Here is a 26,889-nt window from a genome sequence, read left to right on the forward strand (position 1 = left end):
CCCCATGACGGTGCAGTGGGGGGGCATGTGCATGTGATGGTGCGATGGGATATGTGATGGTGTGACAGGTGTGTGTGTGTGTCTGTGAGCGATGGTGTGACCGTGTGTGTGTGTGTGTGATGGGGCAATGGCACATGTGATGGTGCGACTGGAGGCATGTCCATGCGAGTGGGGCATGTGTGTGTGTGCTCCCCCCACAGCCCCGCTCACCCTGCTCTGCCCCCCAGGGCTACGGCAGCAGCGCCTCCTGGCACAGCACCAGCCACCCCTCAGGGGACTCCTCGCAGGCCTGGGCTGCGCCCCCCAAGCGGGGCCGGCTGCTCTACGCCCCACTGCTGCTGGTGGAGGAGGGGGGGCTGACGGTCAGGGGCTGGGGGGAGAAGAGCAGCAGCCACAGCCTCCCGCCCCCCTCCCGCACCCGCTGGGGGGCCCATGAGCCGGACCTGCCCTGGCCCCCCTACACCCATCTCCACGTGCCCAGTCCCAGCTACCACGACCAGCGGGGCAGCGCTGACAGCCTGGTGGAAGCCGTGAGTTGCGGGGCGCTGGCTGGCGGTGGGCAGGGACTGGGGGCGGGCTGGCTCTGGGGGTAGGGAATGGGGTATGGGGGTGCTGGCTGGCTCTAGGGGGCAGGGAATGGGGTACGGAGTCCGTCCCCTCCGGGGGGCCCCGGCTGGCTCTGGGGCAGGGAATGGGGTACAGGGCCCGTCCCCTCCAGGGGGCACTGGCTGACTTTGGGGGGTGGGGACCGGGTGCTGGCTGGCTCTGGGAGCCAGGGGATGGGGTATGGGGCCCATCCCCTCTGGGGGGCCCCGGCTGGCTGGGGGGCAGGGAATGGGGTACAGTGCCCGTCCCCTCTGGGGGATGCTGGCTGGCTCTGGGGGGCAGTGAATGGGGTCCGGGGAGTGCCGGCTGGCTCTGGGGGGCAGGGAATGGGATACAGGGCCCGTCCCCTCCGGGGACCCTGGCTGGCTCTGGGGCAGGGAATGGGGTACAAGGCCTATCCCCTCCAGGGGGCACCGGCTGGCTCTGGGGGGCAGGGAATGGGATATGGGCCCCATCCCCTCCGGGGGGCCCCGGCTGGCTGGGGGGCAGGGAATGAGGTACAGGGCCTGTCCCCTCCGGGGGACAGCAGCTGGCTCTGGGGGGCAGGGATTGGGGCATGGGGCCCGTCCCCTCCAGGGGTGCCAGCTGGCTGGGTGGCAGGGAATGGGGTACAGGGCCTGTCCCCTCCGGGGGGCGCCAGCTGGCTCTGGGGGGCAGGGAATGGGGTACGGGGCCCGTCCCCTCCAGGGGTGCCAGGCGGGCGCCTCCGTCTCTCTGACCCTCGTCCCCCCAGGTGCTGATCTCGGAGGGCCTGGGGCTCTACGCCCGGGACCCCAAGTTCGTGGCCTTTGCCAAGCGGGAGATCGCCGACGCCTGTCACATGACCATCGCCGAGATGGAGAGTGCCGCCTCCGACCTGCTGAGCCGCAGGCGGGGGGCCGGGGGGCGCAGGGGGCCCCTGGGCAGCGACGGGGAGGGGGCCCCCCTGTACAGCGACGAGGAGCCCCTCCGCTCGCGGGCCGAGGACGAGCTGGCCGACGAGATGGTCTGTGTGGCCTCGTATTGACCGGGGCGGGGGGCGCGAGGACCCCCCCGAGGGGACCCCCAGGACTCAGAGATACAGCTGGACCCACCCCCAAGGGCAGGGAGCCGGGGGAGCCCCCCGGGGTGCAGCTGGGGGGAATGGGGGGGCAGAAGAAGACAGAGGAGGGGGCTCCCCCCCAAACACAGCCCCCTCATTGGCCGAGGCAGGCTCCTGCCCTGGGAGGGGGGCTGTGCCAGCAGCCCCGCCTCCTTTGCTGAAGCCACGCCCCCACGCAATGGGGAGCCCCATAGGGTATTGGTGGGGGGGAGCTGGGACAGTTTAATAAAGTCTCTTTGGAAGAAGTGAGGTCTGGGGTCTCCTGTTGGGGGGGCGTCACAGGGACCTCCCAGCACCGGATATTTGGGTGGGGGAATCGCCTAGAGGAACAGGACTGTGGCTGCATCCACCCCAATGGCAGACCCCCACTTCCAAGGAGAGAACCCAGGAGTCCGGTTCCAAGCCCCCCTGCTCTAGCCACCAGACCCCACTTCCCTCCCACAGCCAGGAGAGAACCCAGGAGTCCGGTTCCCAGCCCCCCTGCTCTAACCACCAGCCCCGACTCCCCTCCCAGAGCCAGGAGAGAACCCAGGAGTCCGGTTCCCAGCCCCCCTGCTCTCATCACCAGACCCCACTTCCCTCCCACAGCCAGGAGAGAACCCAGGAGTCCTGGCTCCCAGACCCCCCTGCTCTAACCGCCAGCCCCCACTCCCCTCCCAGAGCTGGGGAGAGAATCCAGGAGTCCAGTTCCCAGCCCCCCTGCTCTTGTCACCAGACCCCACTTCCCTCCCAGAGCCGGGAGAGAACCCAGGAGTCCTGGCTCCCAGCCCCCCCTCCCAGAGCTGGGAGAGAACCCAGCAGTCCTGGCTCCCAGCCCCCGCGTTCTAACCACCAGACCCCACTCCCCTCCCAGAGCTGGGGATAGAACTGGGAGGGGCTGGGGGGATCCAGAGCCCGTGGGCCCCTCTGGCCCACATCAGCCCTATGGACCCAGCCTGCCCGGAACAGACCCCTGGGCCCAGCCACAGTGTCTCCCCCACCGCCCATTCCAGTGCGGGGAGGGGGCCGGGGGGCCGCCCTCGCAGACCCAAGACAATTGGGGCGGAAGGGTTCTTATCTCGTCCCAGCGCTTGGGGGGGGGAGTAGAGGGGGGCTCTCCCTGGCCCTAGTTAACCCACTATAAATATCCTCAATTCCTCCCGGGTCCAGCCCCCAGGCCCAGCCCCCAGGCCCCACCCCGCATCAGGCCAGGAATGGAGGGGGCATGTCTGGGGGTGAGCCCTGGGGCCAGGAGTCCGTCCGAATGCACAAGCCCTGCAGGGGTCACACAGGGATGGTTTGCCCAGTGCGGAGATGCAGCCGCCTCTGGGGCACCACTGAGGAACAGCCGTGTATAACGCTGCAGGAGAACGGCTTGTCTGGCGCTGAGATGCAGCCGCCTCTGGGGCACCACTGGGGAACAGCTCCTCTGGTGCTGAGATGCAGCCACCTCTGGTGCTGAGATGCAGCCACCTCTGGGGCTGAGGTGCTGGGGACCAGCTGTGTATAACGCTGCACGAGAACGGCTTGTCTGGCGCTGAGATGCAGCCACCTCGGGGGCATCACTGGGGCCAGCCGTGTATAACGCTGCAGGAGAACAGCTCCTCTGGTGCTGAGATGCAGCCACCTCGGGGGCTGAGGTGCTGGGGACCAGCCGTGTATAATGCTGCAGGAGAACGGCTTGTCTGGCGCTGAGATGCAGTTGCCTCTGGGGCTGGGGTGCTGGGGACCAGCCGTGTATAACGCTGGAGGAGAACGGCTTGTCTGGCGCTGAGATGCAGCCGCCTCTGGGGCTGGGGTGCTGGGGACCAGCCGTGTATAACACTGGAGGAGAACGGCTTGTCTGGCGCTGAGATGCAGCCGCCTCTGGGGCTGGGGTGCTGGGGACCAGCCGTGTATAACGCTGCACGAGAACGGCTTGTCTGGCGCTGAGATGCAGCCACCTCTGGGGCACCACTGGGGCCAGCCGTGTATAATGCTGCAGGAGAATGGCTCCTCTGGCGCTGAGATGCAGCCACCTCTGGGGCTGGGGTGCTGGGGACCAGCCGTGTATAACGCAGCAGGAGAACAGCTCAGCCGGCACGGAGATGCAGCCGCCTCTGGGGCACCACCGGGGAACAGCCGCACCTAACGGCGCCCGGTTTCTTTGTCCTGGACCTCGGCGGTCGCCAGCGCCCGGCTGCCGGGGGTCAGGCACGAGGGGCTCGTGTGCGGCTCTGCCCAAGGCCCCTAGGCCGGGAGGACGCAGGCCAGGCCGAGCCCCCCCACGTTCTCCGAGGACCCCGTCCGTGGGGCAGGGGCAGGGCAGCCCCCCGGGGCTCCCACTTTTCCTCCAGGGCCACCCACGCGGCCTCGGCCAGCAGCTGCCTCGGCCTGGCAGGTCTCAGCCAGTTCGTCCCGCCCCAAGGCAGCCCCCGGGCACGGTGCCGAGGGGAAACTGAGGCAGCCCTGGGGCCACTCCAACGTCCCCCCAGTCGGCACCCGGCTCGTTAGCGCCGCAGCCTCGCTCATTAGCCTGGCTCGGTAGCTGCTCCGGGCTTCCCCCAGGGCCGCTCGTTAAGGACCCCTTGGAGCTTGTCAGCTGCGGTAATCAGCTAATTGGGGCTGGCTAATTAGGGGACCTAGTAATTGGGTGGGTTAATGGGGCAGCCCAGCTGTCACTAATTATTAGTTAATTAATCCTAATTAATGGGTGGCACGAATTGGGGTGGGGGAGGGGGCGCTGGAGGACCAAAGAGGGTAACGTTCCCTGCCTGTGTCTCTATGGTCACTGCGGTTCCGGGCTCACAAGTGGACGCTCTGCCCACGAGTGGCGCCATAATCTCTATCATGGCCACTTCCTGTTTTTCAGCGAGCGCCGCTCTGTCCCTTACGGCTCTATGGTCACTAATTCCGGCTTCTCGCGCGCCGACCATCTCTATGGTCCTCGCATCCTTTCGGCGGACGACGCTCTGTCACTCACGACTCCATCGCCTCTCCTTCCGGCTTGAGCCTCTGCGCCTCTATGGGCCGCACTTCCGGTTCCTAGAAGGGCGCGACTCTATGATCCTGCGGCCGCTGAGCGCGGCTGTCCCTCCTGTCTTGGCTGCGCCCGGCTCCTCTCTATGGTCTCCACTTCCTGCTTCCGGGCGACGTTCTCGCCAGCCTCCGCCGGTAACTCTATGCTCCGCCCTTAAAGTGCCCCGCACCGTTACAGTCACGGCGGGCGGGGTTTTTTGTCCTCCGACGGGCGGGGGCGGAAGATGGCGCAGGCTCTGTCGGCGGAGGAGTTCCAGCGGCTGCAGGTGCGGGGAACCCAGGCGTCCGGGCCCCCCCCGCTCTGACCCCCCCCACCCGAGCGGGGGGGAGAACCCAGGCGTCCGGGCCCCCCCCGCTCTGACCCCCCCCCCCCGAGCGGGGGGGAGAACCCAGGCGTCCGGGCCCCCCCCCGCTCTGACTCCCCCCCCCGAGCCGGGGGAAGAACCCAGGCGTCCGGGCCCCCCCCGCTCTGACTCCCCCCCCGAGCCGGGGGGAGAACCCAGGCGTCCGGGCCCCCCCCCGCTCTGACCCCCCCCCCCGAGCCGGGGGGAGAACCCAGGCGTCCGGGGCCCCCCCCGCTCTGACCCCCTCCCCCGAGCCGGGGGGAGAACCCAGGCGTCCGGGCCCCCCCCCCCCGCTCTGACCCCCTCCCCCGAGCCGGGGGGAGAACCCAGGCGTCCGGGCCCCCCCCCCCGCTCTGACCCCCCCCCCCGAGCCGGGGGGAGAACCCAGGCGTCCGGGCCCCCCCCCCGCTCTGACCCTCTCCCCCGAGCCGGGGGGAGAACCCAGGCGTCCGGGCCCCCCCCGCTCTGACCCCCCCGTGCGTTTGTGCCCAGGCGCAGCTGCTGGAGCTTCGCACCCACAACTACCAGCTGTCCGACGAGCTGCGGAAAACTGGCGCCGGTAATGGGGGGCTGGGGGGGGCTGAGACTGACTCACCCTTGGGGGGGCCTTGGCCTCTGCCCCCCCTGCCCTGGGGCTGGATGGCAGCTGGGGGGGAGGGGGAGCTCGGTGGAGGGTAGGGTGGGGTGGGGGGAAGCTTGAGGGGGCGGAGGAAGGGCGGGGGGTAGCTCGGTGGGGGCGAGGGGGATAGCGTGGGGGGGGAGGAAGGGCGGGGGGGTAGCTCGGGGGGGTAGCGCAGGGGGAGGAAGGGCGGGGGGGTAGCTCGGGGGGGTGGGGGGATAGCGCAGGCGGAGGAAGGGCGGGGGGTAGCTCGGTGGGGGCGAGGGGGATAGCGTGGGGGGGAGGAAGGGCGGGGGGGTAGCTCGGGGGGGCGGGGGGGTAGCGCAGGGGGAGGAAGGGCGGGGGGGGTAGCTTGGTGGGGGGGCGGGGGGGGGTAGCGCGGGGGGGAGGAAGGGCGGGGGGTAGCGCGGGGGGGAGGAAGGGCGGGGGGGTAGCTTGGTGGGGGGGCGGGGGGGTAGCGCGGGGGGGAGGAAGGGCGGGGGGGTAGCTCGGTGGTTTGCGCATTGGTTGCTAACCCCATGGCTGAGAGTTCAATCCCTGAAGGGGCCATTTGGGGCTCTGGGGTAAAGATCTGTCTGGGGACTGGTCCCCCTTGGAGCAGGGGCTCGGCCCAGGTACCTGCCAAGGCCCCTTCCCACCCTGAGAGTCTCTGATACCCCTCGAGGCGCCCGCCCCCGGCCGTGGCGTTTCACCGGGTCTCTCTCCCCACAGAACTGATCGGCCTCCGGCAGCGTGTGGCCTTTCTGGATAAGGAGCTCGCCAAGGCTCAGAAGGTACCTGCCCTTCCTGACTTGGGGAGCGCTGGGGGGTGTGGCGGCGCAGCCCCGATCCTGCCCCTGAGCACAGCCCACAGGGCCCTGCTCGCCTCCCCTGCTTAAGGATGCAGGGCCGGGCCAGCGGGGGAACAGCCGCGCGTAACCCCACATGGAGGTGACTTACCTAGCACTGAAATGCAACCACCTCTGGGGCGGGACAGCCGGGGAACAGCCGCACATAACACCACACTGGGGTGACTTGCCTGGCGCCGCGGGCAGCGCCTCTGTGGTGGGTGGGAGGGAAGCTGCGGGGCTGCAGCGTTTAGTTACTGACTCCTCCCTTCTCTCTCTCTCTAGGCTCTGGGGAAAAGCAAGAAAGCTCAGGTGAGGCTGACTGGTCGGCGGAGCGGGAAAGCTTCGGGCGGGCAGCGTTCTCTGTCTCTGGGACTGGCGTGAGGCCCGTCACCGGGGCGTCTGGGGGCTTCGCCGTCTATAAATGCCTTGATCTGGGCTTGTAGGCCAGTGCTACTGTCGCTGGGTCCCAGACAGGGAAACTGAGGCACACTTACGTGAGGCACATAGGAGGCAGCAGCAGAGCACCAGGAGTCCTGGCTCCCAGCCCACCCTGCTCTAACCTACCAGCCCCCACTGCCTTCCCAGAGCCGGGAGAGAACCCAGGAGTCCGGGCTCCCAGCCCCCCCGCTCTACCCCACCAGCCCCCACTCGCCTCCCAGAGCCGGGAGAGAACCCAGGAGTCCTGGCTCCCAGCCCCCCTGCTCTAACCACCAGCCCCCACTGCCCTCCCAGAGCCAGGAGAGAACCCAGGAGTCCGGGCTCCCAGGCCCCTTTGCTCTAACCCTCTAGCCCCCACTCCCCTCCCAGAGCCAGGGAGAGAACCCAGGAGTCCTGAGCCCCCGGCTGGCACCCAGCCCACTCCGCTCTCCTGCCCCTGGGGCAGCTGATCGACCCTGTTGGGGTGCCGGGCTCTGGGACTCTGTGGGAGGGGATGGAATGAGGTGGGGGGGAATTGGGGGGCTGTTGGGGGTGGCCTAGGGATCGGGGGGAGAGTTGGGGTCAGGCTGAGGCGTGTTGGGTGAGTGTGTGAAGGTGGCAGGAGGGGATGGATCTTGGCAAGGGGCAGAGCTGGGGGGTGGGGGTCACAGCCACTGTCTGGGCTGGGGGGTGGGCTTCTGTGCCTGGGGAGGGGGGAGGGCTTCTGTGCCCAGGGGGGTCACAGCCGGTGTTGGGGGGGGGGTGTCTGTGCCCAGGGTGCGGGGTCACAGCCGGTGTCTGGGCGGGGAAGGTTCTGTGCCCAGGGTGGGGAGGTCACAGCCGGTGTCTGGGCTGGGGGGATGGGGTCTGTGCCCGGGGTGGGGGGTCACAGCCGGTGTCTGGGCTGGGGGGATGGGGTCTGTGCCCGGGGTGGGGGGTCACAGCCGGTGTCTGGGCTGGGGGGGGTCTGTGCCCGGGGTGGGGGGTCACAGCCGGTGTCTGGGCTGGGGGGGGTCTGTGCCCAGGGTGACGGGGGTCACAGCTGGTGTCTGGGCTGGGGGGGGGGTCTGTGCCCGGGGAGGGGGGGTCACAGCCGGTGTCTGGGCTGGGGGGGGTCTGTGCCCGGGGAGGGGGGGTCACAGCCGGTGTCTGGGCTGGGGGGGGGGGGGTCTGTGCCCGGGGAGGGGGGTCACAGCCGGTGTCTGGGCTGGGGGGGGTCTGGGCCGGGGAGAGCGGGCTCACAGCCGGTGTCTGGGCTGGGGGGAGTCTGTGCCCGGGGAGGGGGGTCACAGCTGGTATCCGGGGGGGGGGGGTTCTGGGCCGGGGAGGGGGGGTCACAGCCGGTGTCTGGGCTGGGTGGGGGGTCTGGGCCGGGGAGAGGGGGGTCACAGCCGGTGTCTGGGCTGGGGGGGGGTCTGTGCCCGGGGAGGGGGGTCACAGCCGGTGTCTGGGCTGGGGGGAGTCTGTGCCCGGGGAGGGGGGTCACAGCTGGTATCCAGGGAGGGGGGGGGGGGTCTGGGCCGGGGAGGGGGGGTCACAGCCGGTGTCTGGGCATGGGGGAGTCTGTGCCCGGGGAGGGGGGTCCCAGCCGGCCTGTGCCCTATCCCCGTCGCCCCCCAGGAAGTGGAGGCCCTGCTGAGCGAGAACGAGATGCTGCAGAGTAAACTGCAGAGCCAGGAGGAGGATTTCCGGCTCCAGAACGGCACCCTCCTGCAGGAGCTGTCCAAGGTACCGCGCGGGGGGGGCGGGGGGCTCGGGTCCCCCAGAGTTTGCCCAGGAGCCCCGGAGGTTTCCCCACCGGGGGGGCTGTGATATTGGTTAACCTTTGACCCCTTCCTCTGCTCCCCTCACCCCAGCTCTGCTCTCAGATCGAGCAGCTGGAGACGGACAATAAGCGGATGCAGGGGGGGGCCCCCGTGTCGGAGGGGCCCCCTCCCCCCGGGCCCCCGCCCAGCGAGCTCCTGCGGCTGCAGGCCGAGAACACGGCGCTGCAAAGGAACGTGGCAGGTAACCTGGCGCTGTGAGGGCGCTCGCCCTGAGGCAGGGCCGGGGCTGGGGGGTCTAGGCAGGCGACACTCGCCCTGGTGACAGGGCCGGGTGCTCTCCCATGCAGGTGGGGTTGGGCTGGGCTGGGGACCTGTCGGGGGCAGGGCGGGGCCGTGGGGCTGGAGGGCTGTGGGTCGAGGGAGAAGCAGGGATGCTCTCGCATGCAGGAAGGGTGAGGTGGGCTGTGGGGAGAGGGGCTGGGCGCTGGGGGGCAGGGCGGGCTGTGGGGCTATGGCTGGCTGCTGTGGGGGGCAGGGCAGGGCACTGGGGGGCTGTGGGTGGGGAGAGGTGGGGCAGGGGTGGGCACTGGGGGGCCGGGCAGGCTGTGGGGGGTTGGCTGGGCACTGGAGGCCTGGGCTGGGGGCCTGTGGGGGCCAGGGTGGGGCCGTGGGGCTGGAGGGCTGTGAGTGGGGGGAGAGGCAGGGATGCTCTTGCGTGCAGGAAGGGTCAGGTGGGCTGTGGGGAGGGGGGCTGGGCAGGCTGTGGGGCCGTGGCTGGGCAGGCTGGGGGGGCAGGGCTGGGCGCTGGGGGGTGGGCAGGCTGTGGGGCCGTGGCTGGGTGCTGGGGGGGGTGGGGCTGGGCGCTGGGGGGTGGGCAGGCTGTGGGGCCGTGGCTGGGTGCTGGGGGGGGCGGGGCTGGGGGGTGGGCAGGCTGTGGGGCCGTGGCTGGGCGCTGGGGGGGGGCAGGGCCGGGCGCTGGGGGGTGGGCAGGCTGTGGGGCCGTGGCTGGGTGCTGGGGGGGCCGTGGCTGGGTGCTGGGGGGTGGGCAGGCTGTGGGGCCGTGGCTGGGTGCTGGGGGGGCCGGGCAGGCTGGGGGGGCAGGGCTGGGCGCTGGGGGGCTGTGGCTGGGTGCTGGGGGGGGGCAGGGCCGGGCGCTGGGGGGTCAGGCAGGCTGTGGGGCCATGGCTGGGTGCTGGGGGGCAGGCAGGCTGTGGGGCCATGGCTGGGTGCTGGGGGGGCAGGGCCGGGCAGGCTGTGGGGCCGTGGCTGGGTGCTGGGGGGCAGGCAGGCTGTGGGGCCATGGCTGGGTGCTGGAGGGCAGGCAGGCTGTGGGGCCATGGCTGGGTGCTGGGGGGCAGGCAGGCTGTGGGGCCATGGCTGGGTGCTGGGGGGCAGGGCAGGCAGGCTGTGGGGCCGTGGCTGGGTGCTGGGGGGGCAGGGCCGGGCAGGCTGTGGGGCTGTGGCTGGGTGCTGGGGGGCAGGCAGGCTGTGGGGCCGTGGCTGGGTGCTGGGGGGCAGGCAGGCTGTGGGGCCGTGGCTGGGTGCTGGGGGGGCGGGGCCGGGCAGGCTGTGGCTGGGTGCTGGGGGGCAGGCAGGCTGTGGGGCCATGGCTGGGTGCTGGGGGGCAGGCAGGCTGTGGGGCCATGGCTGGGTGCTGGGGGGGCGGGGCCGGGCAGGCTGTGGGGCCATGGCTGGGTGCTGGGGGGGCGGGGCCGGGCGCTGTGGGGCCGTGGCTGGGTGCTGGGGGGGGGCAGGGCCGGGCGCTGGGGGGCCGGGCAGGCTGGTGGGGCAGGGCCGGGGAGGCTGTGGGGCCATGGCTGGGTGCTGGGGGGGCAGGGCCGGGCGCTGGGGGGCCGGGCAGGCTGGTGGGGCAGGGCCGGGGAGGCTGTGGGGCCATGGCTGGGTGCTGGGGGGGCAGGGCCGGGCGCTGGGGGGGTGGGCAGGCGACGCTCTCCCCTGGCCTTCGGGCCCGGCGGGCGCCGTGGGGCGGGAGCGGGGCAGTAACCGGCTCTCTCAGCCCTGCAGGAGCGCTTGGAGAGGGAGGTGGGCCGGCAGGCCGAGGGGCAGGGGGGCACCCCCCAAGCTCCGGGCCCCGCTGGGGAGGCAGTGGCTGGGCCGACGCCGGACGCCCACCTGTGCCAGCCGCTGCCCGCGGAGCTGCAGCTGAAGTGGGCGACGGAGCGGGAGGAGAAGAGGCTGCTGAGGGAGCAGCTGCAGGGCCTGGAGGTCAGCGGGGGGCACGGCCCGGGGGGGCGGTTCTGGGCTGGGGGCTCCCATGGGTCTGACCCCCGGCCCTGCTCTCTCCCCAGGCGGCCAAGCAGGCCGAGATCTCCCGGCTTCAGGACGAGCTGAACAAGGTGAGCGAGACCCCGGCTCCCTGACCCGGTGTGGGGGGGCCGGGGAGGGGGCTGTGGCGACCCCTCCCTGACGGCGTCTCCCTTCTCTCTCTGCAGCTCACTGAGAAACTGAAGAAAAAGCAAGAGAGGTAGGGGCCCGGACGCCTGGGTTCCCTTCCCAGCTCTGGGAGGGGAGCGGGGGCTGGGGCCCAGGACGCCTGGGTTCCCTCCCCAGCTCTGGGAGGGGAGCGGGGGCTGGGGGCCAGGACGCCTGGGTTCTCTCCTGGCTCTGGGAGCGGGGTGGAGTCTAGTGGTTAGAGCAGGGGGGGAAGGGGACCAGGACACCTGGGTTCCCTCCCCAGCTCTGGGAGGGGAGTGGGGGCTGGGGGCCAGGATGCCTGGGTTCTCTGCCCCCCTTTGGGAGGGGAGTGGGGTCTAGTGGTTAGATCAGGGGGGCTGGGAGCCAGGACTCCTGGGTTCTCTCCCTGGCTCTGGGAGGGGAGTGGGGGCTGGGAGCCCGGACGCCTGGGTTCTCTCCTGGCTGTCGGAGTGGGGGAGCCAGTGCCCCCTAGAGGGGCTGGGTCCCGCACCCCAGAACCAGGGTGGGGGGTGACTGTGGGCGTCTGTCTCCTAGTTTCCGCCGCCTGCAGACGGAGAAGGAGGCTCTGTACAATGACAGCAGGTGAGACGGGCCCCGGGCAAGGGCCAGAGCCACCCGCTGGCTGCAGCCGTCCGGCTCCCCTGGGCGGGGGCACGGAGCCCGGCCCCCCAGCGGGTGCACGCACACCCCACACCCACCCCCCGCAGGGCCCGGCCCCTACACACTCCTGGCTGTTGTTCGCTCCCTGCCCCAAATGTTCTCTGCCCCCCCAGGGTTTAAAGTAAATGGGTAAAAGTGTGTTTCCTTCCCTGGCTCTGGGAGGGGAGTGGGGGCTGGTGGTTAGTGCAGGGGGCTGGGAGCCAGGACTCCTGGGTTATCTGCCGGCTCTGGGAGGGGAGTGGGGGCTGGTGGTTAGTGCAGGGGGGCTGGGAGCCAGGACTCCTGGGTTCTCTGCCGGCTCTGGGAGGGGAGTGGGGGCTGGTGGTTAGTGGAGGGGGGCTGGGAGCCAGGACTCCTGGGTTCTCTCCTGGCTCTGGGAGGGGAGTGGGGGCTGGTGGTTAGTGCAGGGGGGCTGGGAGCCAGGACTCCTGGGTTCTCTCCCCAGCTCTGGGAGGGGAGTGGGGGCTGGTGGTTAGAGCAGGGGGCTGGGAGCCAGGACTCCTGGGTTCTCTCCCCTGAGTACGGGACCCCGTCTCTGCTATTCCTGCCCCAGGACCAAGCTGGCGGAGATCCAGCAGCAGAAAGACGAGGAGCTGAAGTCGCTGCAGCTTTGCAACCAGAAACTGCACCAGGAGCTGCAGGCAGCCGCACAGGTGAGAGCTGGGGGGGGGCAGGGGGCCTGCCCCCCACAGGTCCCATCACGTCTCTGGGGCAGGGGCTGGCTGGGGTGGGGAGGAGCTGGGCTGGGGCAGCTCGAGTACAGAAGGCAATGGGATGCTTCTGGGGGGGCTCTCTCCCAGCCCCTCCCTCTCTCCCCCGCAGAGCGCCTCGGAGGCGCGGGAGCAGCTGCAGAGCCGCCAGAGGGAGCACGCGGACGCCCTTCACGCCCTGCAGGACCAGGTGAGGGGGCCCCGGGCTGGGGGCTCGGACTCCTGGGTTCTCTGGGTGGAGGCTGGGATCTGGTCCCCCCCAGGGCCGTGTCGAGGGTAGTAGCTGTTCCCCCCCCGCCCCCAACCTCCCGGGTTCACTCTAGCCCCTTCCCTTCCCGTGGGTCCCGCCGGCGGCCACGTCGCCTCCCGGGGCCTTCGCTCGTCTGCGTGTCGTTCACCCCCCGTTCCCGCCGCCCCGGCCCGTCGGCCGCCCCGGCCCAGCCTCTCTGGATCTCCCCCGGGGCTTGGCTTTCCGCTGTGTTTCCGAGACCCTCACCCCGTTTCCGCTGGGCTCTTGCGATTCGTGTCGTGCTGTGGCTCCTTCGTTACCTTCTGCTCGATTTTCTGTTGGGTTTTGCGGCGCCGGGACCGTCCGGGGTGGGCGGCGTTTTCCGGGGGCGCGGGCGGCGTTTCCTGGGACCGTCCGGTGCCGGCGTTTCCAGGGCTCTGGGAGTTGAAGTTAATTTGACATTTCACACCAACCCCGGGTCCCACTTTGAATATTGCAGTTCATGGATATTTTCGTAGTGGTGTTTAACCCCCGATTGCTGCATCCTCACGTGACCGTACGAATGGCACCTTGCCATGTGGGCCCCGCCCTGCCCCAGCCACAGGGCAGCAGTGGCATCACACGTGAGGTGCAGCTGGGGAAACTGAGGCACTGATGGAGCATTGGTAGGGACGCGTTGCAGTTGTTCATCTCCTTCTTCTCGGCTGTTCTGCACGTTAACCTGCATCTCTTCTCTTTCTGCCTCTGTCTCTGGGGTATCTCCCCCTCCCTGCTCTGTGCCCCCTGGGGGCAGGTGGTCTGCCAGAGCGCAGAGACCCAGGAGCAAGTAGAGACGATTCTCTCTGAGAACGATGCCCTGAGAACCAATCTAGCTGCGCTCGAGCAGGTACCCATTGGGACACGCTTGGGCAGGGGGCGCTCTCCCCCGGCAGGCAGGGCTGGGCACTGGAGGGGCACCATGGGGCGGGGAGCAGGTTGGGGGGCTTGGCAGGACTCTCAGCTGGGGTGCCTCTGATCCCGTCCTGCACCCAGGTGGGATTTGATCTGGGGCTGGGATTCACCTTCACTGCCTGCCCTAAAACTCTCTCAAGCGCTGCCCCACCCCAGAAGCAGCTGCATCTCGGTGCCAGGGAGCTGTTATATGCAGCTATTCCCCACCCCAGAGGCAGCTGCATCCCCCCACCCCTTGGCGATTCACCCCTTCAGCCTGTGAGGCTGTTGCACTGAATTCCCCAGTTCTCCTGCTTGCTGGATTCTTTTCTCCTCGCATCTGGCGTCTGTGTCCCCTCTGGTCTGTTCTCTGCCCTTGTCCCCCGGGTGGAGGGGGGCAACCCCCCTCCAGCCTGCCCCTGTGCTCTGATCCCAGTCACTGGTGCGCTTAGCCTTCCCCTTATCCCAGCTACTGGGGACCCCTCGCTTGGTGTGGGGCGCTCCGTAGCCGAGGGCAGGTTCCCAGCTCCTGTCCTGGGAGAGGCTGGAATTGACTAGCCAGGGCCGAGTGCCGCAGGTAGGGGGTCGGGCTGCCGCCCGCGGGCCAGTGGCAGGTAGTTCCCCAGGCCGAGCGCCATGGGGTGGGGGTCGGGCTGCCACCCGCGGGCTGGCAGCCAGTAGGTAGTTCCCCGGGCCGAGGGCCGCGGGGCGGGGGCCGGGGGACGGTAGGTAGTTCCGCAGGGCCAGTAGTTAGTTCCCCTGGGCGGGGGCCGGGTAGTTAGTTCCCCAGGGCGGGGGCCGCGGGGCGGGTAGTTAGTTCCCCGGGCCGAGCAGCCTCTCCTCTCCCCCTGATAAGATCCAGACGTCGAAGACCCAGGAGCTGAACCTGCTGCGGGAGCAGAGCGCGGCGCTCGGTCTGGAGCTGCAGCAGAAGCAGAGCGAGAAGGAGGCGCTGGCCGGGCAGCGGGACGACCTCGACACCCAGCTACAGGTGTGCGGAGACGGGACTCCTGGGTAGGGCTCATCCCGCCCGTGGGGCCTGCAGGGGCTGCCCCGGGGTGGGGGTTTGGGTTATTAATGGGGCTGCGTTCCCTTACCCGCCCCTCCGGGTGTTCATGGGGGGTTGGGGGGGCGTGTTCCCAATCAAGGAGCAGGCTGCTCTGCCCTTCGCAGGATCCCAGAACCGGGGGGCTGCTGGGTTAATGCCCACGGGAGGCCTTGCTCTTGCGTTCACCTGCGGAACTCCTTGCCACGGGGCGGCCGACTGCCCAGAGAAGCAGCTGGAGGTCAGGCCCAAAGCCTGTCAGCCGGGGTCTCCCTGGCACCCCAGCTGCTGTGGGAGACGGGGCCTGGCTGCGCTGTTGGGGCAGCGGATTTATCGGGGCCTGGTACGTGCCCCCCTGTCCCCCCAGGAATCCATCCGAGCCAACAGCCGCCTCCTAGAGCAACTGCAGGAGCTGGGCCAGGAGAAGGAGAAGCTGGTTGTGGAGCTGGAAGAGGCCAGGAAGGTGAGGGGTTCGGGGGGGGCTGGTCTCGGGGGGTGCTCTGGCCATGGGGGGGCTCAGCGAGGGCACTGGGGGGCCGGTCTCGGGGGTGCTCTGGCCATGGGGGGGCTCAGCGAGGGCACTGGGGGGCCGGTCTCGGGGATGCTCTGGCTGTAGGGGGTGGGGCTCAGCAGGGGCACTGGGGGGCCGATCTCGGGGCGCTCTGGCCGCGGGGGGGGCTCAGCGGGGGCACTGGGGGGCCGGTCTCGGGGCGCTCTGGCCGCGGGGGGGGCTCAGCGGGGGCACTGGGGGGCCGGTCTCGGGGCGCTCTGGCCGCGGGGGGGGCTCAGCAGGGGCACTGGGGGGCCGGTCTCGGGGCGCTCTGGCCACAGAGGGGGCTCAGCGGGTGGCCCTGGGGGGCCGGTCTCGGGGGCGCTCTGGCCGCGGGGGGGGCTCAGCGGGGGCACTGGGGGGCCGGTCTCGGGGCGCTCTGGCCGCGGGGGGGGCTCAGCGGGGGCACTGGGGGGCCGGTCTCGGGGCGCTCTGGCCACAGAGGGGGCTCAGCGGGGGCACTGGGGGGCCGGTCTCGGGGCGCTCTGGCCGCGGAGGGGGCTCAGCGGGGGCACTGGGGGGCCGGTCTCGGGGCGCTCTGGCCGCGGGGAGGGCTCAGCGGGGGCACTGGGGGGCCGGTCTCGGGGCGCTCTGGCCGCGGGGGGGGCGGGGCTCAGCAGGGGCACTGGGGGGCCAATCTTGGGGGTTCTGGCCGCAGGGGGGGCTCAGCGGGGGCACTGGGGGGCTGGTCTCGGGGGGGGCTCAGCGGAGGCACTGGGGGGCCGGTCTCAGGGCGCTCTGGCCGTGGGGCTCAGCAGGGGTCTCCCCGCAGAGCGCAGACAAGCGCAAGTCCCTGCTGGATGTGCTGGCGGTGGAGACGCAGCAGGAGAAGGGGCGGCACCAGGAGGCGCTGGCTGCACTGCGGGTGCAGCACGACAAGGAGGTGCTGGGCGTCCGGGCGCAGTACGAGCGGGAGCTGCGCCAGGTGCACGAGGAGAAGAAAAGGCACGAGGAGGCGCTGCGGGGGCAGCTCAAGGAGGAGAAGGTGCTGGGTGTGCGGGGTAGGGAGCTGGGGGAGGGACCTTTGGGGGCCAGAATTTTTAGACACAGCTGTTCCAGCTGCTCTGCTCTGCCCGGGGGGCGTTATGTGCGGCTGTTCCCCAGCTGTTCTGCCCCAGAGCTGGCTGCATCTCAGCCCCGTGGGCTCTGCCCCAGCTGGGTGGGGTCACGCTAGCCCTGCCTCTTTGAAGCCCCCGGCCCCTCACTGTGAGGGCAGGCAGTGATGGTGCCTCTCTCCCCGCGCCGCAGGCCCGGACCCGGGAGCTGGAGAGCTTACAGCAGACGGTGGAGGAGCTGCGCCTGCAAATCCAGTCCATGGACAGGGCCAAAGGCTGGTTCGAGCGGCGGCTCAAGGAAGCAGAGGTGGGAGAGGCCCCGGGTGCCATTCCTGTCCCCTGCCCTGGGGCTGGGTGGGAGCCAGCACCCCCTGGAGGGAACCGGCCCAGGTCCCACCCCCCATATCCTCGGCCATTCTCACTCGGGGCGTCTTCCTTGTGTTGTAGGAGCTGCTTGAAAAGCACCAACGGGACCATGAAGAGGCACTTCGAGTGTGCAAGGAGCAGCACGCGGCCGAGCTGAAGGTACGACTGGCAGCTGCCTTGCCCCAGAGGCGGCTGCGTCTCCGAGCCGGGGAGCCCCCCGCTGGGGCGGCTGCGTCTCCGAGCCGGGGAGCCCCCCGCTGGGGCGGCTGCGTCTCCGAGCCGGGGAGCCCCCCGCTGGGGCGTTAGACGCGGCGGTGCCCCGGGGGGGGCGGCTGCGTCTCCGAGCCGGGGAGCCCCCCGCTGGGGCGTTAGACGCGGCGGTGCCCCGGGGGGGGCGGCTGCGTCTCCGAGCCGGGGAGCCCCCCGCTGGGGCGTTAGACGCGGCGGTGCCCCGGGGGGGGCGGCTGCGTCTCTGAGCTGGGGAGCCCCCCGCTGGGGCGGCTGCGTCTCCGAGCCGGGGAGCCCCCCGCTGGGGCGTTAGACGCGGCGGTGCCCCGGGGGGGGCGGCTGCGTCTCTGAGCTGGGGAGCCCCCCGCTGGGGCGGCTGCGTCTCCGAGCCGGGGAGCCCCCCGCTGGGGCATTAGATGCGGCGGTGCCCGGGGGGCGGCTGCGTCTCCGAGCCGGGGAGCCGCCCGCTGGGGCGTTAGACGCGGCGGTGCCCCGGGGGGGGCGGCTGCGTCTCTGAGCTGGGGAGCCCCCCGCTGGGGCGGCTGCGTCTCCGAGCCGGGGAGCCCCCCGCTGGGGCATTAGACGCGGCGGTGCCCGGGGGGCGGCTGCGTCTCCGAGCCGGGGAGCCCCCCCTGGGGCGTTAGACGCGGCGGTGCCCGGGGGGCGGCTGCATGTTCTGTGGGACAGGCAGCCCTTTAACCCCTGGCTGCTTGTGTCCCTCCCCTCAGCTAAAGGACCAGGAGGTGGACGCTGCCAGGGAGCAGCTGCGAGCGGCCGAGAGCTCCCGGGACGAGCACGTGGGCACAATCAGCCGCCTCAGACAGGTGAGGGGGAGCCCAGGTTCCCTCCGGCCCAGAGCCCCCCAGGGCGGGGTGGAAACTGACGCAGCCTCGTCTCTGACAGGAGGTGAAGGACACGGTGGACGGCCAGCGCATCCTGGAGAAGAAAGGCAGCGCTGCCGTGAGTGGCCCCCGAGTCCCGGCCCCCTCCAGCCCCGCCGAAGGAACCCAGGAGTCCTGATCCCCACTGCCCCTGAGCCGGGACAGAACCTGGGCACTCCCCTTGCTGTGACGCAGCTCGATGCACTGCAGTCATGGAGCCCCCCCGGCCCCTCCAGCTGGCACCATGCAGAGGGGAGACAGAGTTAAACAGCAGCACACTCCCTGCTCCCCCCTGCCCGGCACAGGGCTGCACTCCGGGCCCCGGGCCCGCCGGCCCTTTCAATGCTCCTCCCTCCTTCTCCGTAGCTCAAAGACTTGAAACGGCAGCTGCAGCTGGAGCGGAAGCGGGCGGATAAGCTGCAGGAGCGACTGCAGGAGATCCTGACCAACAGCAAGACACGGACGGGTGAGCGGGGGTGGGACACTGGGCCCCCCACCCCATCTGGCACCAGGGACTAGCTGGCCCAGGGGGGCAGGGAAAGGGACACGGGACCTTGCCCTCAACCTCCAGTCCCTTCCCAAGCTCCTTTGCACAAGTATGGCCCATTTGGTACTGAGATGCAGCCACCTCTGGGGCGGGACGGCTGGAGAACAGCCGCACAGTGAATCTGCAGTGATCTTAGGCTGTGGCCTGTTGGGGGCGATGTTCCCCCTTCCACCGTTAAGGGGCAGTCCCACCATTCTCCAGTCAGCCAAGGCTTCACAGAAGCGGGAGGGGCAGTTTCAAAGGAGGAGCCTGTGGAACTCCTCGCTGCAGGATGGCCCAGAAGGCCAAGAACTCAGCAAGCTTTCGAGCAGGTAGGGACACAGGGCATGCCCCAGAGAGGGTGCATTTTGACTGGGTGGCTTTTGGGGCAGGGCCGTTTCTTGCATCTGTGGAGTTACACACACCACACCACACACCCCCACCCCCACCATCGAGGGCGGTTTCTTCAGGGCCAGGCACCAAGAGGCAAAATCGTTCTGCTTTTCACTTGGCCGTGGCAGGAGAAGTGGAGATCAAATATTAACGACGGGCGTGCGCCGTTTCCGTGCCGGCCTCGCTGCCGCGGGCAGCTGGACTATTAAATACGGTTCTGGGCCTGAAACATTAATTCCCATAGCAAACAAACACGTTGAAAAGAAACGTATTTATCTGGAGCTCAGAGCCTTCATCTCCTGCGGAATAACCGTCACCTGGCTTAACGAGCGCCTCAACTCCTGTCCCCCAGTGCTGGGGGGCTTGGAGCCAGGACTCCTGGGTTCTCTCCCCGGCTCTGGGAGGGGAGTGGGGGCTGGTGGTTACAGCAGGGGGGGCTGGGAGCCGGGACTCCTGGGTTCCCTCCCTGGCTCTGGGAGGGCAGTGGGGGCTGGTGGGTCAGAGCAGGGGGAGCTGGGAGCCCGGACTCCTGGGTTCTCTTCCTGGCTCCGTGAGGGTCTCAGCATTGGTGTCCTTGTGCGGCTGTTTCTCTGCTGGCCCCCTCCAGAGCCAGATGCATCCTGGCACTGGAGGCGTCTGCCCCGGTGGGTTAAACATGGGGTGGCGTTGGCTCCTGTCCCCCCATGGGAGCGAAGCCCCCGCGCTTCACCCGCTGCCGTCCAGAAACTCCAAGGCAAATTCCCAGGAGGCCGACTCCTGGTAGTGTCAGTAGCTGGGGGGCTCTTGGGGGGCTAATCTGGAGTCACTCCCTGACTGCAGCAGGCTCAGGGCTGGATTTGGGTCTCGGAGGGGGGCCCCCCTCAGGGTCGGGCGATTTCCAGCAGCTTTCTTGGCTCGCTGGGAACCAGGCCCGAGCTCGGTGCCCATTTCTGCGTCTCTTCCGCTCACCGACTGCCCCCCCCCCCCCCCCCCGCGCATGTTGCAGTGCAATTCTCTGGGTGCTGGGAGGGGAGAACAAATCCCTATCTCTGTAGACAGGCCGATCCCCTGCAGTGTTATATGTGGCTGTTCCCCAGCTGCCCCACCCCTGAGCTGGCTGCATCTCAGCACCGGGCTCGCTGGCCCCATGCGGCATCGCAGCCCCCACCCTCACTGGTAGGGAATTGGGGGCGGGGGGGCTGAGTCAGCCGGCATTTGGTGTGAGGGGGGAGCCCCTGCTGGGCTGTTGCAAACAGATGGTTTTGGGGGGCTGGGAGCCTGGACTCCTGGGTCGCATGCCCTGTCTCCACAGGGCTCGAGGAGCTGGTTCTGGCTGAGATGAGCTCCCCCAGCCGGGCGCAGACGGGCGACAGCAGCAGCATCTCCTCCTTCAGCTACCGGGAGGCCATGAAGGAGGGGTCTGGGCCTGGCAGCACCAAGGTGAGGAGGGGTGGGGCTTCCTGCTCAGGGGCGGGGCTTCTTGTGTACCGAGCCCCGCCCCATGTTCCTTTCCCCCTCCCTCCTAAAGAGGCAGGGCCTCTTCTGGCTCTCAGCGGCCTGCTGCTCCTTCCTAGTCCCTCCCTTCCCAGGGGGCGTGGCCTCTCCTAGCCCCGCCCCTCATGCCTGAGCTCCTCCCCTCCCCACTCACTATGCCCCGCCCCCTTCGCAAATCCCCCCCAGTCCAACACAGGGAGCCCCCAGTCCCAGCGCCCCGCGGACCTGTCGGACGAGGAGATCTCGGAGCTGTTCCAGCGCCTGGCGGAGACGCAGCAGGAGAAGTGGATGCTGGAGGAAAAGGTACCAGCCCCACCCTGCAGGGGGGAATGGGGTTGCTGGGGGGCTGCGGGGCAGGAGCAAGGGGCGCTGGGCAGGCCGGGGGACTGTGGGACAGGAGTGGGGGGCGCTGGGCTGGGGGTGCCGGGGCAGGAGTGGGGGGCGATGTCTCATGCTCTGACCTGCCTCCCCCCCCCCCGCAGGTGAAGCACCTGGAGGTGAGCAGCTCCTCGATGGCGGCAGATCTGTGCCGGAAAAGCGCCATTATCGAGACCTACGTCATGGACAGTCGCATTGGTGAGAACCGCAGTGTCCGGGAGGGGGCGCGGGAGGGGGGTTGCTCCCTGTCCCAGTGGGTTGGATTCATCAGCAGGCGTCCCAGACATTCGGGGGTGGGGGGGGAGTCCTGCAGCATGGCATGCTGGGAAAACCCTCACCCCCCCCACCCCCCGGGGTGAATTCACGGGTGGGGGGGCAGCGGGGAAGGAGTGAGGGGCAGGGCTGGACTAGCAGGGGGCTGTGGGTCGGGAGTGAGGGGCGCCAGCAGGGCTGGGTGGGGTGGAAGCCCAGGGCTGGGCTAGCAGGGGAAGCGGAGCGGGAGTGAGGGTCACTGGCAGGGCCGAGTGGGGGCCGGGCTGGGCAGGGGCAGTGGGGCGGGAGTGAGGGGCACCGGCAGGGCTGGGTGGCGGGGAAGCCACTGGCAGCAGACAGGACACCGGGCTTGAGCGGTCTTTGGTCTGCCCCAGTCTGGCCACTGCATACCACCCCCACCCTCCCATCCTGAGTGAGCTGCCCCGCGCAGCGTTCTGTGCGGCTGTTCCCCAGCTGCCCCACCCCAGAGGTGGCTGCATATCGGCACTGAGCGAGCCGCCCTGCACAGCGGTCTGTGAGGCTGTTCCTAGGTCCCCATGGCCTGTTCGTTTTCTCCAAGTCACTTCTGTTGCTCTGGAAGGAGAGTGAAGCCCCCCTGAGCCAGCTGCCCCCCTGCCATGGGGCAATTTGGGGCTGGCGTCCCCTACAGGGGAAAGGCCCTGTGTCCTGTTCCCTGCGCCCTGGAACTGTTCCTGTCACGTGGCTCCTCAAGGTCTGCCGGGCGCTTCCCCCTCCCGCTCTCTCCAGACTGGGTCACCTTGGCCCAGAGGTGGCTTCGGGAATCCAGCCAGCCTGGCTCAGAGCTGGCGCCGCGTCCCCCGCAAAGTGGGGTGGGAGCAGCTCCCTGGAACACGGGGCAGCCCCGGGAGTGGGGGGCTGGGCCCTCTCCCCTGGTGGGCAGGACTGGGGGGTGGGGGACTCGGCTAGCCCAGCGTTTGCCCTGGGCCCCCAAGTTAGATCATCTCCGTCTGTCCTCCGCAAGGGCCAGGGCTCCACCCTCTGTTCTCAGCCCTGGGATCAGGCCAGCATTCACCTAGCCATGCCCACGAGGAGATGCAGCCACCTCTGGGGCGGGGTGGCTGGGGAGCAGCCGCACACAACAGCACCCAGGACAGCCCCCTGGTGTGGAGATGCAGCCACCTCTGGGGCAGGGCAAGGAGCTGGGGGTGCGGGCAGCTCTGGCGCTCAGCCCCGGGTATAAATAGCTGCTGCGGGGTCGTGCTCCCCTCGGCTCAGCAGCTGCCGGCTCCGGCCCTGAATCTTTAATGAAGGCTAAAAATAACTCCCCCACTTCCCTTCCTCTGTCATTGTCCTGCCCTGCGTGGGGCGGACCCAGGAGTCCTGGCTCCCAGCCCCCACTCCCCAACCACCAGCCCCTACTCCCCTCCCAGAGCCGGGGAGAGAACCCAGGAGTCCTGGCTCCCAGCCCCCACTCCCCAACCACCAGCCCCCACTCCCCTCCCAGAGCCGGGGAGAGAACCCAGGAGTCCTGGCTCTTAGCCCCCGCTGCTCTAACCACCAGCCCCCACTCCCCTCCCAGAGCTGGGAGAGAACCCAGGAGTCCTGGCTCCCAGCCCCAAACACTGAAGAATGGTTGAGGGTGCTGGGAGCCAGGACTCCTGGGTTCCCTCGGGTGCTGGGAGCCAGGACTCCTGGGTTCTCTCCCGGCTCTGGGAGGGGACTGGGGGCTGGTGGCTAAGGCAGGGGGGCTGGGAGCCAGGACTCCTGGGTTCTCTCCCGGCTCAGGGAGGGGAGTGGGGGCTGGTGGTTAGAGCAGCGGGGGCTAAGAGCCAGGACTCCTGGGTTCTCCCCCGGCTCTGGGAGGGGAGTAGGGGCTGGTGGGGTAGAGCAGGGGGGCTGGGAGCCAGGACTCCTGGGTTCTCTCCCCAGCTCCGGGAGGGGAGTAGGGGCTGGTGGCTAGAGCAGGGGGGCTGGGAACCAGGACTCCTGGGTTCTCTCCCGGCTCTGGGAGGGCAGTGGGGGCTGGTGGTTAGAGCAGAGGGGCTGGGAACCAGGACTCCTGGGTTCTCTCCCCAGCTCCGGGAGGGGAGTGGGGGCTGGTGGTTAGAGCAGGGGGGCTGGGAACCAGGACTCCTGGGTTCTCTCCCGGCTCTGGGAGGGGAGTGGGGGCTGGTGGTCAGAGGAGGTGGTTAGGCGGGGGGGAGGGGCAGGACACCTGGGTTCGTTCTTTCTGGCTCACTGCCCCCTGACTAGCGGTGGGTCCCGTCTATTCCCAGCTGGCTGCCTGGGGCCAGCTGCCTCCTGCGTGTGTTGTGGGGGCTCGCTGGGGGCTTGTGGCCAGCTGATCCCTGGGTGCGTTGTGGGGGTCGCTGGGGGGGGCCTCCCGTGGGCTGCATTGCGGTAGCTGTGTTCGGGGGGGCGCCCCTGGGCTGTTTTGTGGTAGCTGTGTTGCGGGGGCTCGCTGGGGGTTGCGGGGGGGCCACCCCGGGCTGTGTTGGGGGGGCTCGCTGGGGGGGGCTGCCCCTGGGCTGTGTTGTGGAGACTCGCTGGGCGGGGGCTCGCTGGGGCTTGCGGGGGGGCGCCCCTGGGCTGTGTTGGTAGGGCTTGCTGGGCGGGGGCTCGCTGGGGGTTGGGGGGGACGCCCCTGGGCTGTGTTGCGGTAGCTGTGTTGGGGGGGCGCCCCTGGGCTGTTCTGTGGTAGCTGTGTTGCGGGGCCTCGCTGGGGGTTGCGGGGGGGCCACCCCGGGCTGTGTTGGGGGGGCTCGCTGGGCAGGGGCTCGCTGGGCAGTGCTGCCCCTGGGCTGTGTTGCGGAGACTCGCTGGGCGGGGGCTCGCTGGGGGGCGCTGCCCCTGGGCTGTGTTGCGGGGGCTCGCTGGGCGGGGGTTGCGGGGGGGGCCACCTCTGGGCTGTGTTGGGGGGGCTCGCTGGGCGGGGGTTGCGGGGGGGCCACCCCGGGCTGTTGGGGGGGCTCGCTGGGCGGGCGCTGCCCCTGGGCTGTGTTGGGGGGGCTCGCTGGGGGTTGCGGGGGGGCGCCCCTGGGCTGTGTTGCGGTAGCTGTGTTGGGGGGGGCGCCCCTGGGGGTTGCGGGGGGGCGCCCCTGGGCTGTGTTGCGGTAGCTGTGTTGAGGGGGGCGCCCGTGGGCTGTTTTGTGGTAGCTGTGTTGCGGGGGTTCGCTGGGGGTTGCGGGGGGGCTGCCCCGGGCTGTGTTGGGGGAGCTCGCTGGGCGGGGGCTCGCTAGGGGGGGTGCCCCTGGGCTGTGTTGGGGGGGTGCCCCTGGGCTGTTTTGCGGTAGCTGTGTTGGGGGGGCTCGCTGGGGGTTGCGGGGGGGCTGCCCCTGGGCTGTTTTGGGGGAGTTCGCTGGGGGTTGCGGGGGGCTGCCCCTGGGCTGTGTTGCGGTAGCTGTGTTGGGGGGGGCGCCCCTGGGCTGTGTTGTGGGGGCTCGCTGGGGGTGGCGGGGGCTCGCTGGGGGTTGCGGGGGGGGCGCCCCTGGGCTGTGTTGCGGTAGCTGTGTTGGGGGGGCTCGCTGGGGGTTGCGGGGGGGCTCGCTGGGGGTGGCGCGTTGCGGGGGCTCGCTGGGAGTTGCGGGGGGCTCGCTGGGCGGGGGCTCGCTGGGGGTTGTGGGGGGGCGCCCCGGGCTGTGTTGAGGGGGCTCGCTGGGCAGGGCCCGTTGCGGGGGGGCTCGCTGGGGGTGGCGCGTTGCGGGGGCTCGCTGGGGGTTGCGGGGGGCTCGCTGGGCGGGGGCTCGCTGGGGGTTGTGGGGGGGCGCCCCGGGCTGTGTTGAGGGGGCTCGCTGGGCAGGGCGCGTTGCGGGGGGGCTCGCTGGGGGTTGCGGGGGCTCGCTGGGCAGGGCGCGTTGCGGGGCTCGCCCCCCCTCCAGCTGACCCCCGTCCCCCCAGACGTGTCGGCCCCCCACGGCCCCCTGGAGCGCGGCGGGCTGGGCAGCGTGCTGCGGGACCTGGTGAAGCCGGGCGACGACAGCCTGCGCGAGATGAACAAGAAGCTGCAGAACCTGCTGGAGGAGCAGCTCACCAAGAACCTGCACCTGCAGAAGGTGAGGGGCGGGGCCTGGGCGGGGCGCCCGGACGCCTGGGTTCTCTGCCCTCACACCCCCCTCTCGTCTCTTGCAGCACCTGGAGGTCCTGTCCCAGGAGATCGTGCGGCTGAGCAAGGAGTGTGCCCCCCTCCCCCCGCCCGCCCCCCACGGCGCCGACCCCCCCTGACCGCCCCAGTGCACCGCGCCGGGGGGTGGGGCCCTCCCCCGCTCCTGCTTCAGCCGCTGCCCCCTGCCCGGCCAGCAGCTTCCCCCGCAGATATTATGTGGGGGGTGGGAACTATAACCCCTTGGCTGGCCTCTGCCCCCCCAGCCCCTCCCCTAGCCCCTCCCATCCCCCTAGTTCCGCCCCCCAGCTCGGGTAATGGGTAACTATCCCCCCCCCCCGTACTCTGCCCTGTCTGCCCCTCCCCTCCCTTCCCCTCCTGAGGGGCATCCGCACCCCCCAGCTCCGGTAATGGGTAACTATCCCCCCCCCGTGCTCTGCCCTGTCTGCCCCTCCCTTCCCCTCCTGAGGGGCACCCGCACCCCCCAGCTCCGGTAATGGGTAACTATCCCCCCCCCCTGTGCTCTGCCCTCCCCTCCCGAGGGGCACCCGCACCCCCCAGCTCCGCTAATGGGTAATTATCTCCCCTGCCCCCAAGCTCTGCCCCCATCTGCCCTTAGCCCCTCCCCACTGGGAGGGGGTGCTGCCCCCTGGGCTCCCTTCCCCCCACATCACTCTGCATCCCTGCTCCCACCCCTCATCAGCTTCCTGTCACGCTCCCCCCCGGCCCCCAGCCCTCCCCCTGTGCTGGAGGGATTTGGGGGGTGGGTAACTAGCCCTTTAAGAAGCAGGGGGGAGAGACGAGATTTCGTGGTGCTGCCGCCACTGGCAGGAGGGGGAACTGTAGCCCAATTCCCCAGGGGCCTTGTGAGGGGAAATGGGGGGGTCAGGAGTGAGGGGCACCAGCAGGGCCTTGGGGGGAAGGGGGGGGTGCTGGCAGTGCCAGGCTAGCAGGGGGCTGCAGGTGGGGAGGGAGGGGCACCTGCAGGGCCTTGGGGGGGGTCTGTGGTTTGGGAGGGAGGGGCACCTGCAGGGCCTGGGGGGGGGGGGTGTCTGTGGTTTGGGAGGGAGGGGCGCCTGCAGGGCCTGGGGGGGGGTGTCTGTGGTTTGGGAGGAAGGGGCGCCGGCAGGGCCTGGGGGGGGGGTGTCTGTGGTTTGGGAGGAAGGGGCGCCGGCAGGGCCTGGGGGGGGGGTGTCTGTGGTTTGGGAGGAAGGGGTGCTGGCAGGGCCTGGGGGGGGGGCGGTCTGTGGTTTGGGAGGAAGGGGCACCGGCAGGGCCTGGGGGGGGGCGGTCTGTGGTTTGGAAGGAAGGGGCACCGGCAGGGCCTGCGGGGGGGGCGGTCTGTGGTTTGGGAGGAAGGGGTGCTGGCAGTGCCAGGCTAGCAGGGGGCTGCAGGTCAGAAGTGAGGGGCACCAGCAGGGCCTGGGGGGGGAGGGGAGGGGTCTGTGGTTCAGGAGGGAGGGGCACCTGTTCATCTTTGTTCCCCCCCATGGGGTAGTGGCTCCTTTACCAATCATGCTCTGCTTCTGGCTTGCTCTGAACCCCCCTTTCCTGCCCCCCAGTCCCCCCGCATGTGTCCAATACAACCCCCCCCCCCCGCAAAGTGGGCAGTGGGGAAGGTTCTGTGTCTGTCCAGCTCTCGGGGGGGGGGGGGGGGCTGTACGATGTTCTGACTGCACTTTCCTGCCCCCCCCCCCGGCTCGGGGGTATTTAATGTGTTGGTGATGTGAACCACGGTTAATTACGGAGACAATAAAGATGTGGATGCCGCAGTGCCCGCTCGGCTGCTGTCAGGTGGGGGCTGGGCAGGGGCCACTCTGCCCTGGCAGTGCTGGGGGGGGTGCTGGGGGCAGGGGCTCGGGGGGAGGATCAGTGGGGGGTGCTCTCTGGCAGTGCTGGGGTGGTGCTGGGGGTGAGGATCAGTGGGGGCTGCTATCCCCTGGCAGTGCTGGGGGGCAGGGCCTGGGGGGGATCAGTGGGGGCTGCTATCCCCTGGCAGTGCTGGGGGGCAGGGCCTTGGGGGGGACCTGTGGGGG

The 26,889-nt window shown here is 70.2% G+C and overlaps 3 protein-coding genes across 6 annotated transcripts in view; 2 read left to right on the forward strand and 1 right to left on the reverse strand.

Annotated features, from left to right (window-relative positions):
• Positions 1–1,932, forward strand: part of CACNA1F (calcium voltage-gated channel subunit alpha1 F) — a 79,690-nt gene extending 77,758 nt beyond the window's left edge. Inside the window, exons 45-46 of the mRNA XM_050928147.1 lie at positions 228–530; positions 1,340–1,932. Coding sequence (XP_050784104.1) covers positions 228–530; positions 1,340–1,612 — 576 coding nt within the window. The 3' untranslated portion in view covers positions 1,613–1,932. The remainder of the gene's footprint in view (positions 1–227; positions 531–1,339) is intronic.
• A 208-nt stretch (positions 1,933–2,140) lies between these two features.
• LOC127036875 (uncharacterized) lies at positions 2,141–4,497 on the reverse strand. The gene is made up of 3 exons (XM_050928148.1): positions 4,455–4,497; positions 3,219–3,895; positions 2,141–3,066 (listed from the first exon to the last, which is right to left on the reverse strand). The coding sequence occupies exons 1-3, from the start codon at positions 4,495–4,497 to the stop codon at positions 2,797–2,799; spliced, it is 990 nt and encodes a 329-aa protein (XP_050784105.1). The 3' UTR covers positions 2,141–2,796.
• A 245-nt stretch (positions 4,498–4,742) lies between these two features.
• Positions 4,743–25,006, forward strand: GRIPAP1 (GRIP1 associated protein 1). 4 transcript variants are annotated; one of them, XM_050927216.1, is made up of 26 exons: positions 4,747–4,950; positions 5,521–5,587; positions 6,359–6,420; positions 6,760–6,786; positions 8,515–8,622; positions 8,751–8,901; positions 10,678–10,886; positions 10,970–11,017; positions 11,114–11,145; positions 11,631–11,678; positions 12,310–12,409; positions 12,579–12,656; positions 13,489–13,581; positions 14,482–14,616; positions 15,038–15,133; positions 15,993–16,205; positions 16,469–16,582; positions 16,723–16,800; positions 17,598–17,693; positions 17,773–17,829; positions 18,117–18,216; positions 19,961–20,088; positions 20,329–20,445; positions 20,625–20,718; positions 24,652–24,806; positions 24,883–25,006. In XM_050927216.1, exons 1-26 carry the CDS (start codon positions 4,909–4,911, stop codon positions 24,973–24,975), a joined length of 2,541 nt encoding a protein of 846 aa, XP_050783173.1. In that variant the 5' UTR covers positions 4,747–4,908; the 3' UTR covers positions 24,976–25,006. The 4 variants fall into 4 exon arrangements, with proteins under 4 accessions (XP_050783177.1, XP_050783175.1, XP_050783176.1 ...); XM_050927220.1 differs by lacking the exon at positions 17,598–17,693 and having other exon boundaries at positions 4,743–4,950; XM_050927218.1 differs by lacking the exon at positions 17,773–17,829 and having other exon boundaries at positions 4,744–4,950.
• The last annotated feature ends 1,883 nt before the right edge of the window (positions 25,007–26,889 follow it).

Source organism: Gopherus flavomarginatus, chromosome 18 (genome assembly GCF_025201925.1).
Source record: "Gopherus flavomarginatus isolate rGopFla2 chromosome 18, rGopFla2.mat.asm, whole genome shotgun sequence".
Taxonomy (NCBI): domain Eukaryota; kingdom Metazoa; phylum Chordata; order Testudines; family Testudinidae; genus Gopherus; species Gopherus flavomarginatus.

What these genes read in the sequence shown, in the direction of transcription:
- GRIPAP1 (XM_050927216.1), top strand. Translation starts at nt 4,909, where the DNA reads ATGGCGCAGGCTCTGTCGGCGGAGGAGTTCCAGCGGCTGCAG. An exon ending in GCTGCGGAAAACTGGCGCCG is followed by an intron (nt 5,588 to 6,358) that starts GTAATGGGGGGC and finishes CTCTCCCCACAG; the next exon opens with AACTGATCGGCCTCCGGCAG. An exon ending in AGCTGCAGGCAGCCGCACAG is followed by an intron (nt 12,410 to 12,578) that starts GTGAGAGCTGGG and finishes TCTCCCCCGCAG; the next exon opens with AGCGCCTCGGAGGCGCGGGA.
- LOC127036875 (XM_050928148.1), bottom strand. Translation starts at nt 4,497, where the DNA reads ATGATAGAGATTATGGCGCCACTCGTGGGCAGAGCGTCCACTT. An exon ending in CGTGGGCAGAGCGTCCACTT is followed by an intron (nt 3,896 to 4,454) that starts GTGAGCCCGGAA and finishes CTCCCGGCCTAG; the next exon opens with GGGCCTTGGGCAGAGCCGCA. An exon ending in GCCCCAGTGATGCCCCCGAG is followed by an intron (nt 3,067 to 3,218) that starts GTGGCTGCATCT and finishes GGTGCCCCAGAG; the next exon opens with GCGGCTGCATCTCAGCGCCA.